The sequence below is a fragment of the Triturus cristatus genome, chromosome 1_2, assembly GCF_964204655.1.
Source record: "Triturus cristatus chromosome 1_2, aTriCri1.1, whole genome shotgun sequence".
Taxonomy (NCBI): domain Eukaryota; kingdom Metazoa; phylum Chordata; class Amphibia; order Caudata; family Salamandridae; genus Triturus; species Triturus cristatus.
Window position 1 is genome coordinate 730,964,743 of NC_140580.1, and position 20,642 is coordinate 730,985,384.

General features: G+C 48.1%; 1 protein-coding gene across 2 annotated transcripts in view; it reads left to right on the forward strand.

The window, feature by feature from the left end:
• The window catches only part of VPS13D (vacuolar protein sorting 13 homolog D), a 2,738,381-nt gene that overhangs the window by 2,243,557 nt on the left and 474,182 nt on the right, over window positions 1–20,642 (forward strand). For both annotated transcript variants that reach the window (XM_085608633.1, XM_085608634.1), the window contains exon 63: window positions 4,593–4,741. In XM_085608633.1, coding sequence (XP_085464759.1) covers window positions 4,593–4,741 — 149 coding nt within the window. The remainder of the gene's footprint in view (window positions 1–4,592; window positions 4,742–20,642) is intronic.

Here is a 20,642-nt window from a genome sequence, read left to right on the forward strand (position 1 = left end):
CAAAGGGAAGTTCCACAAAGGGAAGGTCTACGATAATTCAATGGCCTTAATAGTGGCATCTCCCAAAAAGGTGACGTTGGGAGAAGAAATATCCCCACCCATATTAAAGGCGAGTAAAAACCAATACATTAAAATTGTATCACTTAATGTGAAAGGGATGAATCATCCAGTCAAGAGGAGAAAGATCATAGATTATCTGAACAGGCAGAAAGTAGACGTAATTCTTCTCCAAGAAACCAAATTGAAAATGTACTATCCCAGAATTTCACAAACTATCATTTCTCAGAGATAGTTTACTCAGCAGCAGTAGGGAAGAAAAATTAGGTCCTCACATTAATTGCAAAAAACTCCAGAATCAATTTAATATCAAACATCTCCGACACGCAAGGAAGATGGGTTATCACAAAACTTACCAAAGATAATATGGAGTTTTATGTGGCTAACATATATGCACCCACCAAGGACGACGCCTCATTCTGGGATGATCTATACGCAAAAATAGGTGAAATACCTGACACAGCCACTATTATACCAGCAGGCGACTTTATCTTGCCTCTTGATCCACATCTAGATAAAAACTCTAGGTTCCCATTTCACCCAAACAGGTCTCACAAGGCCCTAAAGAAACTATGCACAAAATTCAACTTAGTAGATGCACGGAGAGTCCAAACTCCTGCAGAAAGAGAATGTAGATTCTATTCCTTCCCTCATAAGTCTAATTCTCAAATAGACTAAATTATGATCTCAAACAATGCACTATGTAAAGTAGAACAGACTACAATAGAACCAGTAGTGATTTCCGATCGTTCCTGTATTCCTCTCCATCCCCGACCCTGCAACACATAAAAAACATCCAAGCTGGTGCTTAAATGATGAGATCTTAGCAGATCCAAACAACGTACAGGCAATCAAAGAGGTGATCCAATACTTTCTTACTGAAAATAAGGCAGAGGAGACATCCGACCTCACAAGATGGGAGGCCTTAAACCAACAATAAGAGGTGAGATAATTAGGATCAGATAAAAAATGAACAAGGAAGCCAACTTCAACCTAATCAAACTAGAGAAAGAAATAGCGGATCTAGAAAAAGCACACATCACCAACAAAGATAATAACATCCTCAACAAAATCCTAAATAGGAAGTATGAATATAACAAAATCATTAGTAACCGCGCGGCAATCTGGGTCAATAAACAGAAGAGCATTAAACTCTGTGAATCAAACAAAGCTGGCAAAACCCTAGCATCCTATCTCAAATTTAAACTACAGAAATATGACATTAACTCTATGAAGGATAAGGAGGGGTACATCAGCACCAACCCTAATAATATTGCCGACATCTTTAGAGAAATTTATAAGAATTTATATGTGGAAAACAAGGATGTCAATCACTCAAAGTGCCACGGTTATTTAAATGATTTTACACTCCCAAGCCTCACAGAAGAAGAAAAGGCCTCAATCAATGGCCTGATTAAAGAAAGGGAAATTACAGAGGTAATCAATAAACTCAAATCAGGTAAAGCCCCAGGACCCGATGGGTTCAATGCCAAATTCTTCAAAAATTTTTTCTCTTCCTTAGTATTACTGCTAACAAATCTGTTTACTCACTTCTCCAAAACTTGGCAGGTTACGGGTACTCCGGCCGAAGAAATCATTACGGTGCTATCTGAAGAAGTTAAAGACCCCCTCTTACCTAAGAATTATATACCGATCTCATTAATCAATCTCAACTGTAAAATATATGCCGCAATCCTCTCAAAAAGAGTACAGCATACGCCCATCGCAAGTGGGCGTCTGAAGCACAGACTATCCAGTGACAACACAAGGTTGCTATGCCACACTATAGAGAAAGCTAAACTACTAGACTCCCCTACAATAGCCATCACACTGGATGCAGAAAAGGCCTTGGATACGGTAGATTGGAGATACTTAAAGGCTGTTCTGGAGAAATTTAACTTAGGTGACAAACTAATCAAAATGATAATGGCCCTTTACCACAAACCAAGCGCTAAAGTCAGAGCTGGAGGCATAATCTCCTCTGCCTTTAACCTGAAACAAGGCACAAGGCAGGGTTGCCCACTCTCGCCCCTCCTATTCCTCTTGGCATTGGAATCCATTCCGCAAAATAATAGAGAAAATCAAGACATCACTGGGATTACCTTCGGTGATCCAACTGTCAAGCTTGCCACGTATTCAGACGATGTGCTAATTATTACTGAGGATGCTCCCGCCGCCATTACAGCCCTAATGTCTGCTTTCAGCCAATTCTCAGAAGTTTCAGGATACTCCCTTAACAAAGACAAATCTAAATTAAAACTCCTTAGTCGGAACGGGGACAAGGACATCCTAGGGTCATCAGGATTAGCCTGGCAGCAGGGCTCTATTTAATATTTAGGATTGGAATTCACAAACGAGCTCATCACCACTCTACATACTAATGAATAAACACTGTCTAAAAAAATAAAATCTCTCTTAGATAGCTGGTCCCCAAAGTTCCTGTCGTGGTGGGGTAGGGCCAAAACGCTAATAATGACGATCACCCCTCTGATCAACTACCTTATTAGCATGCTAACCATTACCTTAACCAAAGTAAAACAGATAAAACCTTTAATAAATTCCTATGGCAATGCAAGAAACCCAGAAAATCACTGAAAAAAACTCAAATTACCCAAAGACAAGGGGGGTCTCTCCTTACCCATCTTCAGAAATTATCAGACGGCCTTTCTCTGTAAACAAAGTAGCAGTTGGTTAATTGATAATCCGACATACGAACCTCCTTGGTTAACAATAGAAAAATCCCTGATACAGAATGTCCCACTCACTGCGCTCGCATCGATGAGTACGGCCCACCTACCACATTCTAGAAACATCATACTAATACTAAAAGCGCCCTTCTGCGTCTTGACTCACAATTGGATGTGAAGCTGCAACAATCATACTTGACCTTGTGGCATAAGCCCAAACTCAAAATTGATGGAGCACCAATCTATTGGCCTGACTGGTCACAAAATGGCACAAAACTAATACAAGATATCTTTGATGTCTCCGCTCCACTTGCATTCTCGTCCTTACAGAACCGATTCAATCTTAAAAATTTAGATTTTTATAAATTCTTACAGCTTAAAGTAAGGATCACGAAAAAGAACTTCTCAGTATCCACACCGTCTCTTCCCCACCCTTCTAGGTTGCCTACTCAAGGCAGGCCACATGGTCTCATGCATATACAAACTCTTCCTACCTAACCAAAATAAAAACCTGATACGAAACCAGCGAGAATGGGAATCCGAAACAAACACAAATAAAATTCCTTTAGAGTGGGTTGCCATCAATAAATCTCCCTTCCTACACAAAATCTCTCCAACTCTCTCCCAGACAAAATATATGATAAGTTACAGAACATACTGGACACCCTCCAGGCTCTTCAAAGTTGGACTCAAGCAAAACCCCAACTGCTGGAGTTGCGACCAGCAAGAAGGTACACTGGCCCACTTGTTATTCGAATGTCCCATCTTGCACAACTTCTAGAATAAAATTCTAGACTACATCAATCACACTCTAAAGATTGTACCTACTAAAGAATTCTCATACATTATACTAGGTCCTCTTGACCCTCAACTCAAGAGTGACAATGACCGTTACCTACTAGATTTAATGATCACTATGACATGCAAACTGGTACTGAACAATTGGAAAAACTTTAAGTTGGTTTCCTTCACTATGTGGCAAGAATGGATTACCTTCCTTAGAGGAGCTGACAACGTAGCATTACAGCTCTCTCCTTGGCGCTCCACTCGCAAATCAATATGGAATTCACTAGATGACAGATCTTTTACTTATGAGCCCCCACAAAATAACCTTAAAATAAGGACATAGCTCCTATCGTAGCTCCTTCTTTCACACCTAGCATAACACAATCACGCTAACATACTAGTTCCTAACGCCGTCTACACCTCCGACTTCCCTTAAACACAGGAAGTAACAACCTTCTTATTCTTACCTGTGCTCGTCTCACGTATATATTGGGATCCCTCTAGAAATAATAGAATCATCCAACCAGACCATATACAATTGTTATATTTTCTACAATCGGATCAATGATCTTGGTAAATTGCAGATAACCCGGTCATCTGTTAATGTTATATTTCGGTGTACCTAGTCAAGAATAACTGCCATGTGATGCTTATGTGAGGCTTAATGAAAATGTAAGAGCTAATCCCTGTTATAACTGATCTTGGAATGTAACAACTATAACTATCTTATATTAAGATTATACACCTGTGTAGCAATCCAAGAATATTTATAAAATGCTCTATATACACCTACAAGAATATGTAAAGAGGTGATCCAACCATTATCTGTATAATGATTTATGTCATGCACATGCACAGTCTTTCCCTTTCCCCCACAATGTACCTCGCCACTCAGAGTATTGTATTACTCTATCTGTGTATTTATTTATTTCTCCACTGTCTTATTCCTGTTTGCAGAAAAGCAATAAAATAAATTGAACTTAAAAAAAAAAAGAAAATCTGTTTTTCTAAATACATTTGAGTCATCGTATCCTTCTGATGTAAATGTATTGTTTTTTACAGAGGTTGAAAAGTTGGATGAAAATCTAAATGAAAAGTGTAATGAGCAAGTGGGGACTCCGACGAGATACTACTTTGAAAATCTGAAAATCAGCATACCACAAATTAGGTTGAGCGTGTTTACCTCAAACAAATTACCTTTAGACCTCAAGGTAAGTCAAAGCATATGTCTTGTATAAGGAAATGTTTCTTTTTGCATGCTCACTTCCAAAGTTTAGGACTGTTGCTGCTGGTTTTTTTTTACTCTGAAAGTGCACTGAGGCTTGCTAACCAGACCTCAGTGCCTGTGCCCTGACGCTTATAATATAATAGTATCCACATTTGTAAAGCGCGAACAATCACCCGTAAGGGTCTCTAGGCGCTAGGGGCTGTCGGGAAGATTAAGCAAGCTGTTGCCCAGAGTCACATGGTGCTGGGCTAATCTGTCTCCAGCGCCGGGGATCGAACCGTGATCCCAGAGTCAGTCGCCCTGGCAGCGGCGCAACTCCTCTTCCTCCCTTAAGCTGTGTATGTTTGATTGGCTTACACCCAAATGGCAGATGATAACTTAGTTGTAAGTACCTTGTATATGGTACCCAGGTACTCAGGGTCTGTAAGTCACCCCAGGGATTGCAGCGCTGGTTGTGCCACCCCGGGTGTGACAAAGGTAAAACATGACTTCCAGTCTTCCACTGCAGACTGGAAGTGCAGTTTTAAATTGCTAACTCAACTTTTGCCAATTAAAGGAATGGCAAAGTCCAATCTTCCCTTTTTTAATATATGAAAGGTAAGTCACATTTATGGCAGGCCTAACAAACCCTAAGGCAGGCTGCTGTGTATTAGGCAGCGGAACATGTACTTTTTCATGTTCCAACAGTAAAAACTCACAATAGTTTTTTTTTTTTTTTTACAATGGAAAAGGCTTGCAGCCCCATTGATGAGTGACTCCTCAGCTTTGCTAACTTCTGACTGTGACTACTATAGTTGATTCTGTAAAGTATCAAACAACTCCTTGCAATAGACCCAACTTGATGCTCTAGTCTGAATCAATATAACTTGTTGCAACGTGCCACTTTTATAAAGTTGCCGCTTTGTTGGCCTAAATCCTCTGTGTGTGTCCACGGTTGCAGACTGGATTCTCCTAGCGAAAGCTTTCTGCCCTCCTGGAGAGATGTGCTAACGATGCACAGGAATGGTCAAAATAGAAGCCTGTTTGGGAGGGAGGTGGTACCTCTCATTAGCAGAAAACAACATGGGTGTTGACCCAAAAGGCAAGAATCAATCAATCATAGAATTTGTAAAGCACTCTACATACCCATGAGGGTCTCAAGGCGCTAGGGGGGGCCAGCTGCTACTGTTCGAAGAGCCAGATCTTGAGGAGTCTTCTGAAGGTCAGAAGGTCTTCGGTCTGCCGTAGGCGGATGGGGAGGGTGTTCCATGTCTTGGCAGCGAGGTGGGAGAATGATCTGCCACCGGCGGTCACTCTTCGGATACGGGGGACGGTAGTGAGGGCGCGGTCTGCGGAGCAGAGATGGCGGGTGGGGGTGTAGAGGCTGAGTCGGCTGTTGAGGTACACTGGTCCGGTGTTGTGGAGTGCCTTGTGTGCGTGGGTGAGGAGTTTGAAGGTTATCCTCTTGTTGACAGGAGCCAGTGCAGGTCTCTCAGGTGGGGTGTGATGTGGCTGCGGCGAGGGATGTTGAGGATCAGGTGTGCGGAGGCGTTCTTGATGCGTTGGAGCCATTTCAGGAGTTTGGCCGAGGCTCCTGCGTAGAGGGCGTTTCTGTAGTCCTTTCTACTGCTGACGAGGGCCTGGGTGACCGTCCTTGTTTCGGTGGGGATCCACTTGAAGATCCTGCGAAGCATGCGGAGGGTGTTGAAGCAAGAGGAGGAGACGGCGTTGACCTGCTTCGTCATGGAGAGGGTAGAGTCGAGGATGACCCCTAGGTTGCGTGCTTGGTAGGTGGGTTTTGGGGGTGTTCCTAGTCCAGTCGGCCACCAGGAGTCATCCCAGGCCGAGGGGGTTGATCCGAGGATGAGGACCTCCGTCTTGTCTGAGTTCAGCTTCTGTCGGCTGTTCCTCATCCAGTTGGCGACGGCCTTCATTCCTTCGTGGAGGTTGGTTTTGGCGGTGTGGGGCTCCTTGGTGAGGGAGAGGATCAGCTGGGTGTAGTCAGCGTAGGAGATGATGTTGAGGTCGTGCCATCGTGCGATGTGGGCGAGTGGTGACAAGTAGACATTGAACAACGTTGGGCTGATGATCTCGGTGGCTTCGGAGCAGAAGGGGGGGAGGCGGACGCTCTGTGTTCTGACGGAGAGGAAGGAGGAGGTCCTGTCCAGGGCCTTCTCTTGGATTCCGGCATCGTAGAGGCATGTTCGTAGTGTGCGGTCGCAGACCGTGTCGAAGGCGGCTGACAGGTCCAGGAGAATGAAGGCCGCGGTCACAAGTTCTTGAGGTTCTTGGGGTCCGCCTTGGGTTTCTTGAGTAAGGCATAGATCTCTGCGTGCTTCCAGCTCTCCGGGAAGGTCGCTGTCTCGAAGGAGATGTTGATGGCTTTCCGGAGCTGGGGTGCGATGGTGCTGCTGGCTTTGTTGAAGATGTGGTGTGGGCAGGGGTCTTCCGGGGACCCGGAGTGGATGGTGTTCATGATCTTGATGGTGTTGTCGTCGTTGATGTTGGTCCAGGTGAGCAGGCGGTTGGTGCGGGTGGTGGTCGTGGGAGCTGGGGTCTCAGTGGTTGCCGGGGTGGTGGCGGCGTTGAAACTGTTGTGGAGGTCTGCGATCTTGCAATGGAAGAAGGTGGCCAGCTAGTCGCACAGGTCTTGTGAAGGTGGGATGTCGTTGGTGTTGGAGCTGTGGTTGGAGAGTTCCTTCACGATGTTGAAGAGCTCTTTGCTGTTGTGTGCGTTGTTGTCTAGGCGGTCCTTGAAGGAGATCCTTTTGGCGGATCTGATGAGGTGGTGGTGTCTGCGGGTGGCGTTTTTGTGGGCTGTGTAGCTTTCCGGTGTTCATTCACGGGTCCAGTTTTTTTCGAGTTTTTGGCAGGTTCGCTTGGAGGTCTTCGGTGAACCAACTGACTTTCTTGCTAGTGTGGGTGTTGGAGGGCTTCTTGAGCGGGGCGAGGGTGTTGGCGCAGTCGTTGATCCACTGTCTGAGGTTGCGAGTGGCGGTGTCGGGGTCGGTCGGGTCTGCAGGTGGGCTCCGGGCGAGGGTGGTGGAAAGCTGGTCTTCGGTGACTTTGCTCCAGCAGCGGCGCGTCATCTGTTGGGTGCGGTGGTGCGTGGTGGGTTTCTGGAAGGTGAAGTGGATGCAGCGGTGATCGGTCCAGTGAAGCTCGTGGTGTGGTTGAAGGATACGTGGGAGCTTACGGAGAAGATGGGGTCAAGCGTGTGGCCAGCGGAGTGGGTGGGTGTAGTGACGAGTTGTCTGAGTCCGAGGCTGGCGAGGTTGGCGATCAGGGTGGTGGAGTTGGTGTCGTTGTTGTTCTCGAGGTGGAAGTTTAGGTCACCGAGGAGGATGTAGTCCGTGGAGGCGAGGGCGTGTGTGCTGACGAGGTCGGTGATGGAGTAGCCGAACTGTGCTCAGGGTCCGGGGGGTCTGTAGATGAGGGTTCCTCTGAGGGTGGTGTTGGGATCGGTGTGAATCTGGAAGTGCAGGTGTTCGGCGGTGCTGAGTGTGTCGTCGGTGGTGTTGGTTGATGTGAGAAGTTGGCCTGATGTATGATGTCACTAGTTCTAGTGTACACCTTATATCAGTCCAAATACCCTTATGGTGATTGGTTGTAAAGTCAACCTTATAGACCAGCTATCCTAGTGGTAGAATGGACAAGAGCAGTCTTAGGCTAAATTCTGAATGGCATGTGAAGCCAGCTGTGATACCATATATAATCCCTTGAATACCAAATGAAAGGACACCACAACAGATATATATATAAAATAAAGTGTATTTATTCTAGTCAAACCCTCAGCACTCTTTATGAGATTAGAGGTAAGTACAACACAGTCTTATTTAAGCATACATTAAGTCACACAGGTAAGTAATACAGTTAGGCCCTAGGGGCCACGCAAACCATATACTAAGTAAGTGGTATAAGAACCACTGTCACGGAAATAGAATAGGCCTAGGCCTAGGGAATCGCTGGGGCTACACTACACTAGCGTTAGTTAGGAAGTGGGAGGCCCACGGGATTCGTGTGCAGAGTGGAAACACTCACGCGTAATGCGTAAAAGTCAATAGCAATAGTACAGTTTAGAAAACGGTAGATTTAGGACACTTCCGGAGTAGCTAGGAAGTTGAGACTTGAAAACTAGACACTAGGATAGTCACTATCCTGATGAGCACCGGAGTACCCAAGTTACCTAGCCCACAGGCTGCGGGTGCATAGGGGTGAAGATGCGTCGTTTTCGTCGTCGACTCCTATGGATGCCTGAAGAAAGATGCTGACAGGCAGTCAGTGAAGAGTGTCCGGTGGATCCCAAGGCTGGGATCAAGAAGAGAAGAAACCTGCAAGCAGAAGGGACAGAGTCAAGGTCACTAGCCAGTGACCACGTGGAACCAGGAAGGAACCAGGCGATGTCGTGAAGATTGCAGGTGAAGGTGAAGCTTGTCGCTGCAGCCAGGAGGACCAGGAAGCGTCGAGGACGACCAGGACCAGGAGGCGAGCTGTCCCACGAAGGCTCTTGCTGTCGGCGGCGTCGAAGTTGGACTAGGACTCACCAAGCCTTGGCAAGCGGAACCCACGAAGAACGAAGGACTTGCTTCTGGTGCAGACCAGGAAGGTCTGGGGTGCTTCTTCTTTGCAGAGAAGCGGGAGCCAGTCTGGAGGAGCCAAACCAGCGCAGAAGATTTCAGGGTGCGTCGTCACAAAGGCCACTAGCCAGCGGGCAAGCAACCGGACAGACGCGGCAAGCAGGAAAATGCTGAAGGGCCCCACGCAGGACTCGTGGAGTGTGGGGGGCTGATCTTCGGTGCAGATGGTGCTTGGGGTTGGGGCTTCTCAATCCCCGGTGCACAACTTCGAGGGTACCTCAGAAGCTGCGCTTTAAGTTACTAGCCACTTTTTCCAGGTAGCCGGTCCCACGTCGCTCGTCGCCTCCACGGATCTCAGCTTTGCTGTGGATGTGGATCAGGGTCGGAGAAGTCTGGAAGTCAAGGCTCTGGTCAGGCTCTGCAGTCGGTTCCTCGTAGAACGTGGGCAAAGCAAAGGGTAGTCTCTTGATGGTGCCTGTTTGCACAGGGTAGCCACTCCTTGGCTACAAGGGAGATTCTTCAGTCTTCTTCTTTCGTCGAAAGTCGAAGGTCCAGAGTTTCTGTTCAAGTTGCAGGTTCAGGATAATCTAATCTCTTGAGGCCCAACTCCCACTCTTATACTAATCTGGGGGGCTGGGATACCTGCTAGGTCACGCCTTATGGGTGGGACCTGGGAGGGGGTGGTTACACCCACTTCCCTTTGTCCAGTTTCGCGCCAGAGCTGGGGCTGGAGTGCCCCAGCGCCGGTTTGAACTGGACTATGCAAGGAACACCTTGTGTGCCCCAGGCATGTCTCATTCCTTTCAGCCCACCCTGCCCCAATACACTAAAGTCTGTCTGGGGAGGTGCTAGCACCTCCCCAAGCAGGAAACCTATTGTCCAAGCCTGCCTTGCCAGGATCACTCCCAGCAGCAGGGGGTCAGACTCGTGTCTGTGGCAGCAGCATCCATTTTGTGATGCTGAGGCTTTGGTTAGAGTTAAACAGCAAAGTAGGATTTTAACATGTCTCTCCCTCTAGAAGGGAGGAATAATATCCTCATCACCAGAAATGGTATGGGGGTATTATTCCAAAGTGTTGGACACCTTACACGTCATGTTTTGATAAAGCCAAACCATAGTTACCATAACCGTTTAAGATTATAAGGCACTTTAAGAGTATATGGTAGGCTATATCATAGAACAGCTATAAGGACATGGTTCCGAAAGCTGCAGACAGGCTCAGCTCATGCTAGAGCACCATCTCACATGTTACCAAGCACTCTGCCTCCAGGATTGTTAAGGCCTGCCATAGGAGTGACTGATAGGTACACATGTGTCTATATATAAGGGTAGATATAGGCATACTATATCTAAGCAAGGGGTGATTACACGACCTTGCCCCAGCTGAGTGATCAGCCAGTTGTGTCTGATTGGAAGGCCAGACCAGGGGTGGCATAATACATGCTGCAGCCCCTGGGAGGCCTAGGGTACACCTATGCCCTGGGTACCTAGGGTACACTGTACAGGGTCCAATAAGGTGATCCTTACCAATTGGTTATGTACCTAGGGTACATGGAGTCCATTTTAAAGAGAGAGCAGACAGCCTGAGACCCTGAATGGCAGGATCTCAGGCCAACTAAGTCGAAAAACCAGCTAGACACTAGGCAAAAAGTTGGGGGTAACCATAGTCAGATATCCACCTTCCTACACAACCCCCCCCCCAAACGAAAGGCGATAAGGCTGGCCTTGGCAAGGTAAGCCTCTATTGCCTAAGTGGCCATATAAGGAAGAACCAGCACTGGCATGGTTACCCCCTGTCTCATGGTCCACTAAGCAATCCCTCACCCTAAAGGTATCATAGGGTCTCCACCATAGGGAATCACTACCTTTGGTGTGTCTTTGCAAAGTAAAAGGCTGGTGTTGAGATGGAGTACTGAAGTGAGTGTCCTCAAAGTGAGGCCTCAGCTTCCTCCAATCATCCTCCACCATGGATGCCTTTCTTTCTTTCACTGAGTTGCACTGTGCTCTCAGGGTCAGCCTCTGGCTACCTAAAGCTGGAGGCTGGGTCCCTTTTGTGGGCTTACTGGAGGGACAGGTCAGGTTTGGGGCCCTAAGGTCCCAGGTTTGCCTGTGCCCAACAGAATCCCTCTGGGGGAGGTCCCTAACTACCTGTAAAGGGGATCCCTCAGGAATGTTTTTACCCATCACCTGGCTAGGGCTACTAGCCAGGCAATCCTCATTCTTTTGATGGGGGGGTTCTCTTGGACAGGGGCCCTCGTGGGGTCCACTGGCCTCCCTGACCTCTGCAGCCCTGGGCTGACTGAGGCAGGGTAGAGAGAGGCAGGCTACCTGCACCAGACTGGGTCCCACCTTGGACGGGGCCACTGACATCAGAGGCTCTGCCAGGCCAGGCCTGGCTACCTCTGGGGCAGTTCCTTCCCAAGGGGTGAGGTCAGATCCCTGAGGAGGCTGACCTTTTCCTAATGTCTGGGGAGAGGGAGACTTTTCTTCCTCCCCACTACTCTCTGTTTGTGTGGAGTGATCCATAGTTTCAGGCTTCACTACACCTATGTCAGTCTGAGTATGGGCTGAGACCATTACAGCCTTGCCAACCTTTTCAGGGAGGCACTCAGTTTGGGTGTGAGCTGTGACTGTCACAGCTCTGCCAGTCTCTACAGGGAAGTCTGTCTTTGCCTGGGCTGTGGCTACCACTGCCCTTCCAACCTTGTCAGGGAGGAAATCTACTTGGACAGGGGTTGTGGCTGGCACAACCCCACTACCCTTTTGTGAAAGGCCTACCATTTTAGAATGGGTGTCTTGTTCAACTTCAGCCCAAGCTGAGAGTTCTAAGTCATTCCCCAGTAAGCAGTCCACAGGCAAGGTTGGAGACACTGCCACCCTTTTAGGGCCAGAGACCCCTCCCCAGCTGACACATACCTCTGCCATGGGATGACTGTTCTGTTTGCCATCAATGTTAGTTACCTGGTATGAGAAACCAGGCAAAAGCTGCTCAGAGGGAACTAGCCTATGGGCCACCATAGTGATGCTAGCTCCAGTGTCTCTGTAGGCCTCAGCTTTTCTACCATTGATGTAGGGTTCCTGTCTGTACCTACCCAAAGTGTTGGGACAGGCAGTGAAGTTGGCAAACCCCATGCCACCATCACAGACAAGAGTAGCTGCTGTAGGGGAATTGGCTAAGCCAGGATCCCCCTGTGTTCCCCAAGACAACCCAACCAAATTTTTGGGGGCACTCCCACCACCTGGGGGATTACTGCTGACAGTAATAGGTGGTGTGACAGGAGTAGTTGGAGGAACAGTTTTGTTTTTAGCCCTTGTGCAACTGCTGTCAGTTTTCCAATGCCCAGGAGTTTTACACTCATGGCAGTAAGGCTTTTTAACTATGGTAGAGGAGGGAGCTTGGGACCCACCACCCTGTGTGGAGTTTTGGGGCCCTGAGGAAGATTTCTCTTTTGCTTTATCCCCACCCTTCTCTTGAGGCTTGGTGGTATCTTTCTTTTGGTCACCACCCTGATTTTTAGGCCTAATCCTGGTCCTGACCCATTTATCTGCCCTCTTTCCCAATTCTTGGGGAGAGGTCAAATCTGAGTCTACCAGGTGTTGATGGAGAAGCTGGTTCTGACAATTACTAAGGATCTGCTCCCTCATAATCAAGTTGTACAATCCTGTATAGTCCTGCACCTTGCTGCCATTTAACCAACCTTCCAAAGCCTTAGTGGCACAATCCACAAAATCAGACCAGTCATGTGTCTGTGTCTTCTGGGTGTCTCTGAACAACAACCTATATTGCTCAGTGGTTAAGCCAAACCCATCTATCAGAGCACTCTTCAGGACTTTGTAATTGTTTGCATCCTCATCACTGACTGTGAGGAGCTTGTCTCTACCTTTGTCAGAAAAGGAGAGCCACAAGATAGCTGCCCACTGACTCTGGGGTACCTGCTGTACTTTGCAGGCCCTCTCCAAAGCAGTCATCCACTTGTGGATGTCATCCCCATTCTGATATGGGGGGACTATCTTGCTTACGTTTCTATGGTCATAAGACCTATCCCTATCTCTAGGAATGTTGCTGCCACCAGTGGGTTCTGACCCACACAATTTTTGCTCTCTAGCCAGAGCAAGCTTCTCCTTGGCAAGGGCAAGTTCTTCCCTCTGAATCCTCAGATTAGCTTCCCTCATTCTGGCTTCATGCTCCTTTCTCTCAGGGGAAGTCATTCCCCTGTGAGAGGAAGTATTAGAGATGTTAGAGACATGGGAGTGGATGGATTCCCTTGAAGGGGATCTGTCCCTCCTGCTTCTCTGTGTAAGCCTACTTGGGGGTCTGTATGGGGGGACCCCATGCAAACTCCCATGTAAGCTTAGGTTAGCCTGGCTAAGTCTTCCTACTTGGCCCTGGCTGTCTACCTCTTCATCTGAAGTCCCATCTGACTCCTCTGTGGTGGGTAGACCCTCCTCTGTACCTAGGGTACCTGCCTGAGATGCCCTAAGAGTATCATACTCCTCTAGGAGTTGTCTTAACTGAAGGAGGGTAGGGTTTGCACCCTGTTTTATTCCTCTGGAGGTACACAAGTGTCTCATCTCCTGGAATGTTAAGGTATCATATCTAGAGGGGGTCTTTTGCAGACCTGATCCTCCTGAGAGAGCATCTACTTGATCTCCTCTCAGAGACATGATCTAGTGAGGGTGTGGTGTGTGCACCTACCTACACTAGTTGTTTCCACTAAACCTCTCTAGTAGTTGTAGTCAGGGTGTGTTACTCCCTTCAACCTACAACTACTAAGTCCAGTAGGACTTAAGTATTATAATCTATGTTATATGTACCTAGACAATATCTGTGTGATCTTTCAATTTAGTATCTCAAGATTACAATGGTATTACAACAGCAAGCTCAGATCCCAACCGCTGCTCACCAATGTGAGAAGTTGGCCTTGTATGATGTCACTAGTTCTAGTGTACACCTTATATCAGTCCAAATACCCTTATGGTGATTGGTTGTAAAGTCAACCTTATAGACCAGCTATCCTAGTGGTAGCATGGACAAGAGCAGTCTTAGGCTAAACTCTGAATGGCATGTGAAGCCAGCTGTGATACCATATATAATCCCTTGAATACCAAATGAAAGGACACCACAACAGATATATATATAAAATAAAGTGTATTTATTCTAGTCAAACCCTCAGCACTCTTTATGAGATTAGAGGTAAGTACAACACAGTCTTATTTAAGCATACATTAAGTCACACAGGTAAGTAATACAGTTAGGCCCTAGGGGCCACGCAAACCATATACTAAGTAAGTGGTATAAGAACCACTGTCACGGAAATAGAATAGGCCTAGGCCTAGGGAATCGCTGGGGCTACACTACACTAGCGTTAGTTAAGAAGTGGGAGGCCCACGGGATTCGTGTGCAGAGTGGAAACACTCACGCGTAATGCGTAAAAGTCAATAGCAATAGTACAGTTTAGAAAACGGTAGATTTAGGACACTTCCGGAGTAGCTAGGAAGTTGAGACTTGAAAACTAGACACTAGGATAGTCACTATCCTGATGAGCACCGGAGTACCCAAGTTACCTAGCCCACAGGCTGCGGGTGCATAGGGGTGAAGATGCGTCGTTTTCGTCGTCGACTCCTATGGATGCCTGAAGAAAGATGCTGACAGGCAGTCAGTGAAGAGTGTCCGGTGGATCCCAAGGCTGGGATCAAGAAGAGAAGAAACCTGCAAGCAGAAGGGACAGAGTCAAGGTCACTAGCCAGTGACCACGTGGAACCAGGAAGGAACCAGGCGATGTCGTGAAGATTGCAGGTGAAGGTGAAGCTTGTCGCTGCAGCCAGGAGGACCAGGAAGCGTCGAGGACGACCAGGACCAGGAGGCGAGCTGTCCCACGAAGGCTCTTGCTGTCGGCGGCGTCGAAGTTGGACTAGGACTCACCAAGCCTTGGCAAGCGGAACCCACGAAGAACGAAGGACTTGCTTCTGGTGCAGACCAGGAAGGTCTGGGGTGCTTCTTCTTTGCAGAGAAGCGGGAGCCAGTCTGGAGGAGCCAAACCAGCGCAGAAGATTTCAGGGTGCGTCGTCACAAAGGCCACTAGCCAGCGGGCAAGCAACCGGACAGACGCGGCAAGCAGGAAAATGCTGAAGGGCCCCACGCAGGACTCGTGGAGTGTGGGGGGCTGATCTTCGGTGCAGATGGTGCTTGGGGTTGGGGCTTCTCAATCCCCGGTGCACAACTTCGAGGGTACCTCAGAAGCTGCGCTTTAAGTTACTAGCCACTTTTTCCAGGTAGCCGGTCCCACGTCGCTCGTCGCCTCCACGGATCTCAGCTTTGCTGTGGATGTGGATCAGGGTCGGAGAAGTCTGGAAGTCAAGGCTCTGGTCAGGCTCTGCAGTCGGTTCCTCGTAGAACGTGGGCAAAGCAAAGGGTAGTCTCTTGATGGTGCCTGTTTGCACAGGGTAGCCACTCCTTGGCTACAAGGGAGATTCTTCAGTCTTCTTCTTTCGTCGAAAGTCGAAGGTCCAGAGTTTCTGTTCAAGTTGCAGGTTCAGGATAATCTAATCTCTTGAGGCCCAACTCCCACTCTTATACTAATCTGGGGGGCTGGGATACCTGCTAGGTCACGCCTTATGGGTGGGACCTGGGAGGGGGTGGTTACACCCACTTCCCTTTGTCCAGTTTCGCGCCAGAGCTGGGGCTGGAGTGCCCCAGCGCCGGTTTGAACTGGACTATGCAAGGAACACCTTGTGTGCCCCAGGCATGTCTCATTCCTTTCAGCCCACCCTGCCCCAATACACTAAAGTCTGTCTGGGGAGGTGCTAGCACCTCCCCAAGCAGGAAACCTATTGTCCAAGCCTGCCTTGCCAGGATCACTCCCAGCAGCAGGGGGTCAGACTCGTGTCTGTGGCAGCAGCATCCATTTTGTGATGCTGAGGCTTTGGTTAGAGTTAAACAGCAAAGTAGGATTTTAACATGTCTCTCCCTCTAGAAGGGAGGAATAATATCCTCATCACCAGAAATGGTATGGGGGTATTATTCCAAAGTGTTGGACACCTTACACGTCATGTTTTGATAAAGCCAAACCATAGTTACCATAACCGTTTAAGATTATAAGGCACTTTAAGAGTATATGGTAGGCTATATCATAGAACAGCTATAAGGACATGGTTCCGAAAGCTGCAGACAGGCTCAGCTCATGCTAGAGCACCATCTCACATGTTACCAAGCACTCTGCCTCCAGGATTGTTAAGGCCTGCCATAGGAGTGACTGATAGGTACACATGTGTCTATATATAAGGGTAGATATAGGCATACTATATCTAAGCAAGGGGTGATTACACGACCTTGCCCCAGCTGAGTGATCAGCCAGTTGTGTCTGATTGGAAGGCCAGACCAGGGGTGGCATAATACATGCTGCAGCCCCTGGGAGGCCTAGGGTACACCTATGCCCTGGGTACCTAGGGTACACTGTACAGGGTCCAATAAGGTGATCCTTACCAATTGGTTATGTACCTAGGGTACATGGAGTCCATTTTAAAGAGAGAGCAGACAGCCTGAGACCCTGAATGGCAGGATCTCAGGCCAACTAAGTCGAAAAACCAGCTAGACACTAGGCAAAAAGTTGGGGGTAACCATAGTCAGATATCCACCTTCCTACACAACCCCCCCCCCAAACGAAAGGCGATAAGGCTGGCCTTGGCAAGGTAAGCCTCTATTGCCTAAGTGGCCATATAAGGAAGAACCAGCACTGGCATGGTTACCCCCTGTCTCATGGTCCACTAAGCAATCCCTCACCCTAAAGGTATCATAGGGTCTCCACCATAGGGAATCACTACCTTTGGTGTGTCTTTGCAAAGTAAAAGGCTGGTGTTGAGATGGAGTACTGAAGTGAGTGTCCTCAAAGTGAGGCCTCAGCTTCCTCCAATCATCCTCCACCATGGATGCCTTTCTTTCTTTCACTGAGTTGCACTGTGCTCTCAGGGTCAGCCTCTGGCTACCTAAAGCTGGAGGCTGGGTCCCTTTTGTGGGCTTACTGGAGGGACAGGTCAGGTTTGGGGCCCTAAGGTCCCAGGTTTGCCTGTGCCCAACAGAATCCCTCTGGGGGAGGTCCCTAACTACCTGTAAAGGGGATCCCTCAGGAATGTTTTTACCCATCACCTGGCTAGGGCTACTAGCCAGGCAATCCTCATTCTTTTGATGGGGGGGTTCTCTTGGACAGGGGCCCTCGTGGGGTCCACTGGCCTCCCTGACCTCTGCAGCCCTGGGCTGACTGAGGCAGGGTAGAGAGAGGCAGGCTACCTGCACCAGACTGGGTCCCACCTTGGACGGGGCCACTGACATCAGAGGCTCTGCCAGGCCAGGCCTGGCTACCTCTGGGGCAGTTCCTTCCCAAGGGGTGAGGTCAGATCCCTGAGGAGGCTGACCTTTTCCTAATGTCTGGGGAGAGGGAGACTTTTCTTCCTCCCCACTACTCTCTGTTTGTGTGGAGTGATCCATAGTTTCAGGCTTCACTACACCTATGTCAGTCTGAGTATGGGCTGAGACCATTACAGCCTTGCCAACCTTTTCAGGGAGGCACTCAGTTTGGGTGTGAGCTGTGACTGTCACAGCTCTGCCAGTCTCTACAGGGAAGTCTGTCTTTGCCTGGGCTGTGGCTACCACTGCCCTTCCAACCTTGTCAGGGAGGAAATCTACTTGGACAGGGGTTGTGGCTGGCACAACCCCACTACCCTTTTGTGAAAGGCCTACCATTTTAGAATGGGTGTCTTGTTCAACTTCAGCCCAAGCTGAGAGTTCTAAGTCATTCCCCAGTAAGCAGTCCACAGGCAAGGTTGGAGACACTGCCACCCTTTTAGGGCCAGAGACCCCTCCCCAGCTGACACATACCTCTGCCATGGGATGACTGTTCTGTTTGCCATCAATGTTAGTTACCTGGTATGAGAAACCAGGCAAAAGCTGCTCAGAGGGAACTAGCCTATGGGCCACCATAGTGATGCTAGCTCCAGTGTCTCTGTAGGCCTCAGCTTTTCTACCATTGATGTAGGGTTCCTGTCTGTACCTACCCAAAGTGTTGGGACAGGCAGTGAAGTTGGCAAACCCCATGCCACCATCACAGACAAGAGTAGCTGCTGTAGGGGAATTGGCTAAGCCAGGATCCCCCTGTGTTCCCCAAGACAACCCAACCAAATTTTTGGGGGCACTCCCACCACCTGGGGGATTACTGCTGACAGTAATAGGTGGTGTGACAGGAGTAGTTGGAGGAACAGTTTTGTTTTTAGCCCTTGTGCAACTGCTGTCAGTTTTCCAATGCCCAGGAGTTTTACACTCATGGCAGTAAGGCTTTTTAACTATGGTAGAGGAGGGAGCTTGGGACCCACCACCCTGTGTGGAGTTTTGGGGCCCTGAGGAAGATTTCTCTTTTGCTTTATCCCCACCCTTCTCTTGAGGCTTGGTGGTATCTTTCTTTTGGTCACCACCCTGATTTTTAGGCCTAATCCTGGTCCTGACCCATTTATCTGCCCTCTTTCCCAATTCTTGGGGAGAGGTCAAATCTGAGTCTACCAGGTGTTGATGGAGAAGCTGGTTCTGACAATTACTAAGGATCTGCTCCCTCATAATCAAGTTGTACAATCCTGTATAGTCCTGCACCTTGCTGCCATTTAACCAACCTTCCAAAGCCTTAGTGGCACAATCCACAAAATCAGACCAGTCATGTGTCTGTGTCTTCTGGGTGTCTCTGAACAACAACCTATATTGCTCAGTGGTTAAGCCAAACCCATCTATCAGAGCACTCTTCAGGACTTTGTAATTGTTTGCATCCTCATCACTGACTGTGAGGAGCTTGTCTCTACCTTTGTCAGAAAAGGAGAGCCACAAGATAGCTGCCCACTGACTCTGGGGTACCTGCTGTACTTTGCAGGCCCTCTCCAAAGCAGTCATCCACTTGTGGATGTCATCCCCATTCTGATATGGGGGGACTATCTTGCTTACGTTTCTATGGTCATAAGACCTATCCCTATCTCTAGGAATGTTGCTGCCACCAGTGGGTTCTGACCCACACAATTTTTGCTCTCTAGCCAGAGCAAGCTTCTCCTTGGCAAGGGCAAGTTCTTCCCTCTGAATCCTCAGATTAGCTTCCCTCATTCTGGCTTCATGCTCCTTTCTCTCAGGGGAAGTCATTCCCCTGTGAGAGGAAGTATTAGAGATGTTAGAGACATGGGAGTGGATGGATTCCCTTGAAGGGGATCTGTCCCTCCTGCTTCTCTGTGTAAGCCTACTTGGGGGTCTGTATGGGGGGACCCCATGCAAACTCCCATGTAAGCTTAGGTTAGCCTGGCTAAGTCTTCCTACTTGGCCCTGGCTGTCTACCTCTTCATCTGAAGTCCCATCTGACTCCTCTGTGGTGGGTAGACCCTCCTCTGTACCTAGGGTACCTGCCTGAGATGCCCTAAGAGTATCATACTCCTCTAGGAGTTGTCTTAACTGAAGGAGGGTAGGGTTTGCACCCTGTTTTATTCCTCTGGAGGTACACAAGTGTCTCATCTCCTGGAATGTTAAGGTATCATATCTAGAGGGGGTCTTTTGCAGACCTGATCCTCCTGAGAGAGCATCTACTTGATCTCCTCTCAGAGACATGATCTAGTGAGGGTGTGGTGTGTGCACCTACCTACACTAGTTGTTTCCACTAAACCTCTCTAGTAGTTGTAGTCAGGGTGTGTTACTCCCTTCAACCTACAACTACTAAGTCCAGTAGGACTTAAGTATTATAATCTATGTTATATGTACCTAGACAATATCTGTGTGATCTTTCAATTTAGTATCTCAAGATTACAATGGTATTACAACAGCAAGCTCAGATCCCAACCGCTGCTCACCAATGTGAGAAGTTGGCCTTGTATGATGTCACTAGTTCTAGTGTACACCTTATATCAGTCCAAATACCCTTATGGTGATTGGTTGTAAAGTCAACCTTATAGACCAGCTATCCTAGTGGTAGCATGGACAAGAGCAGTCTTAGGCTAAACTCTGAATGGCATGTGAAGCCAGCTGTGATACCATATATAATCCCTTGAATACCAAATGAAAGGACACCACAACAGATATATATATAAAATAAAGTGTATTTATTCTAGTCAAACCCTCAGCACTCTTTATGAGATTAGAGGTAAGTACAACACAGTCTTATTTAAGCATACATTAAGTCACACAGGTAAGTAATACAGTTAGGCCCTAGGGGCCACGCAAACCATATACTAAGTAAGTGGTATAAGAACCACTGTCACGGAAATAGAATAGGCCTAGGCCTAGGGAATCGCTGGGGCTACACTACACTAGCGTTAGTT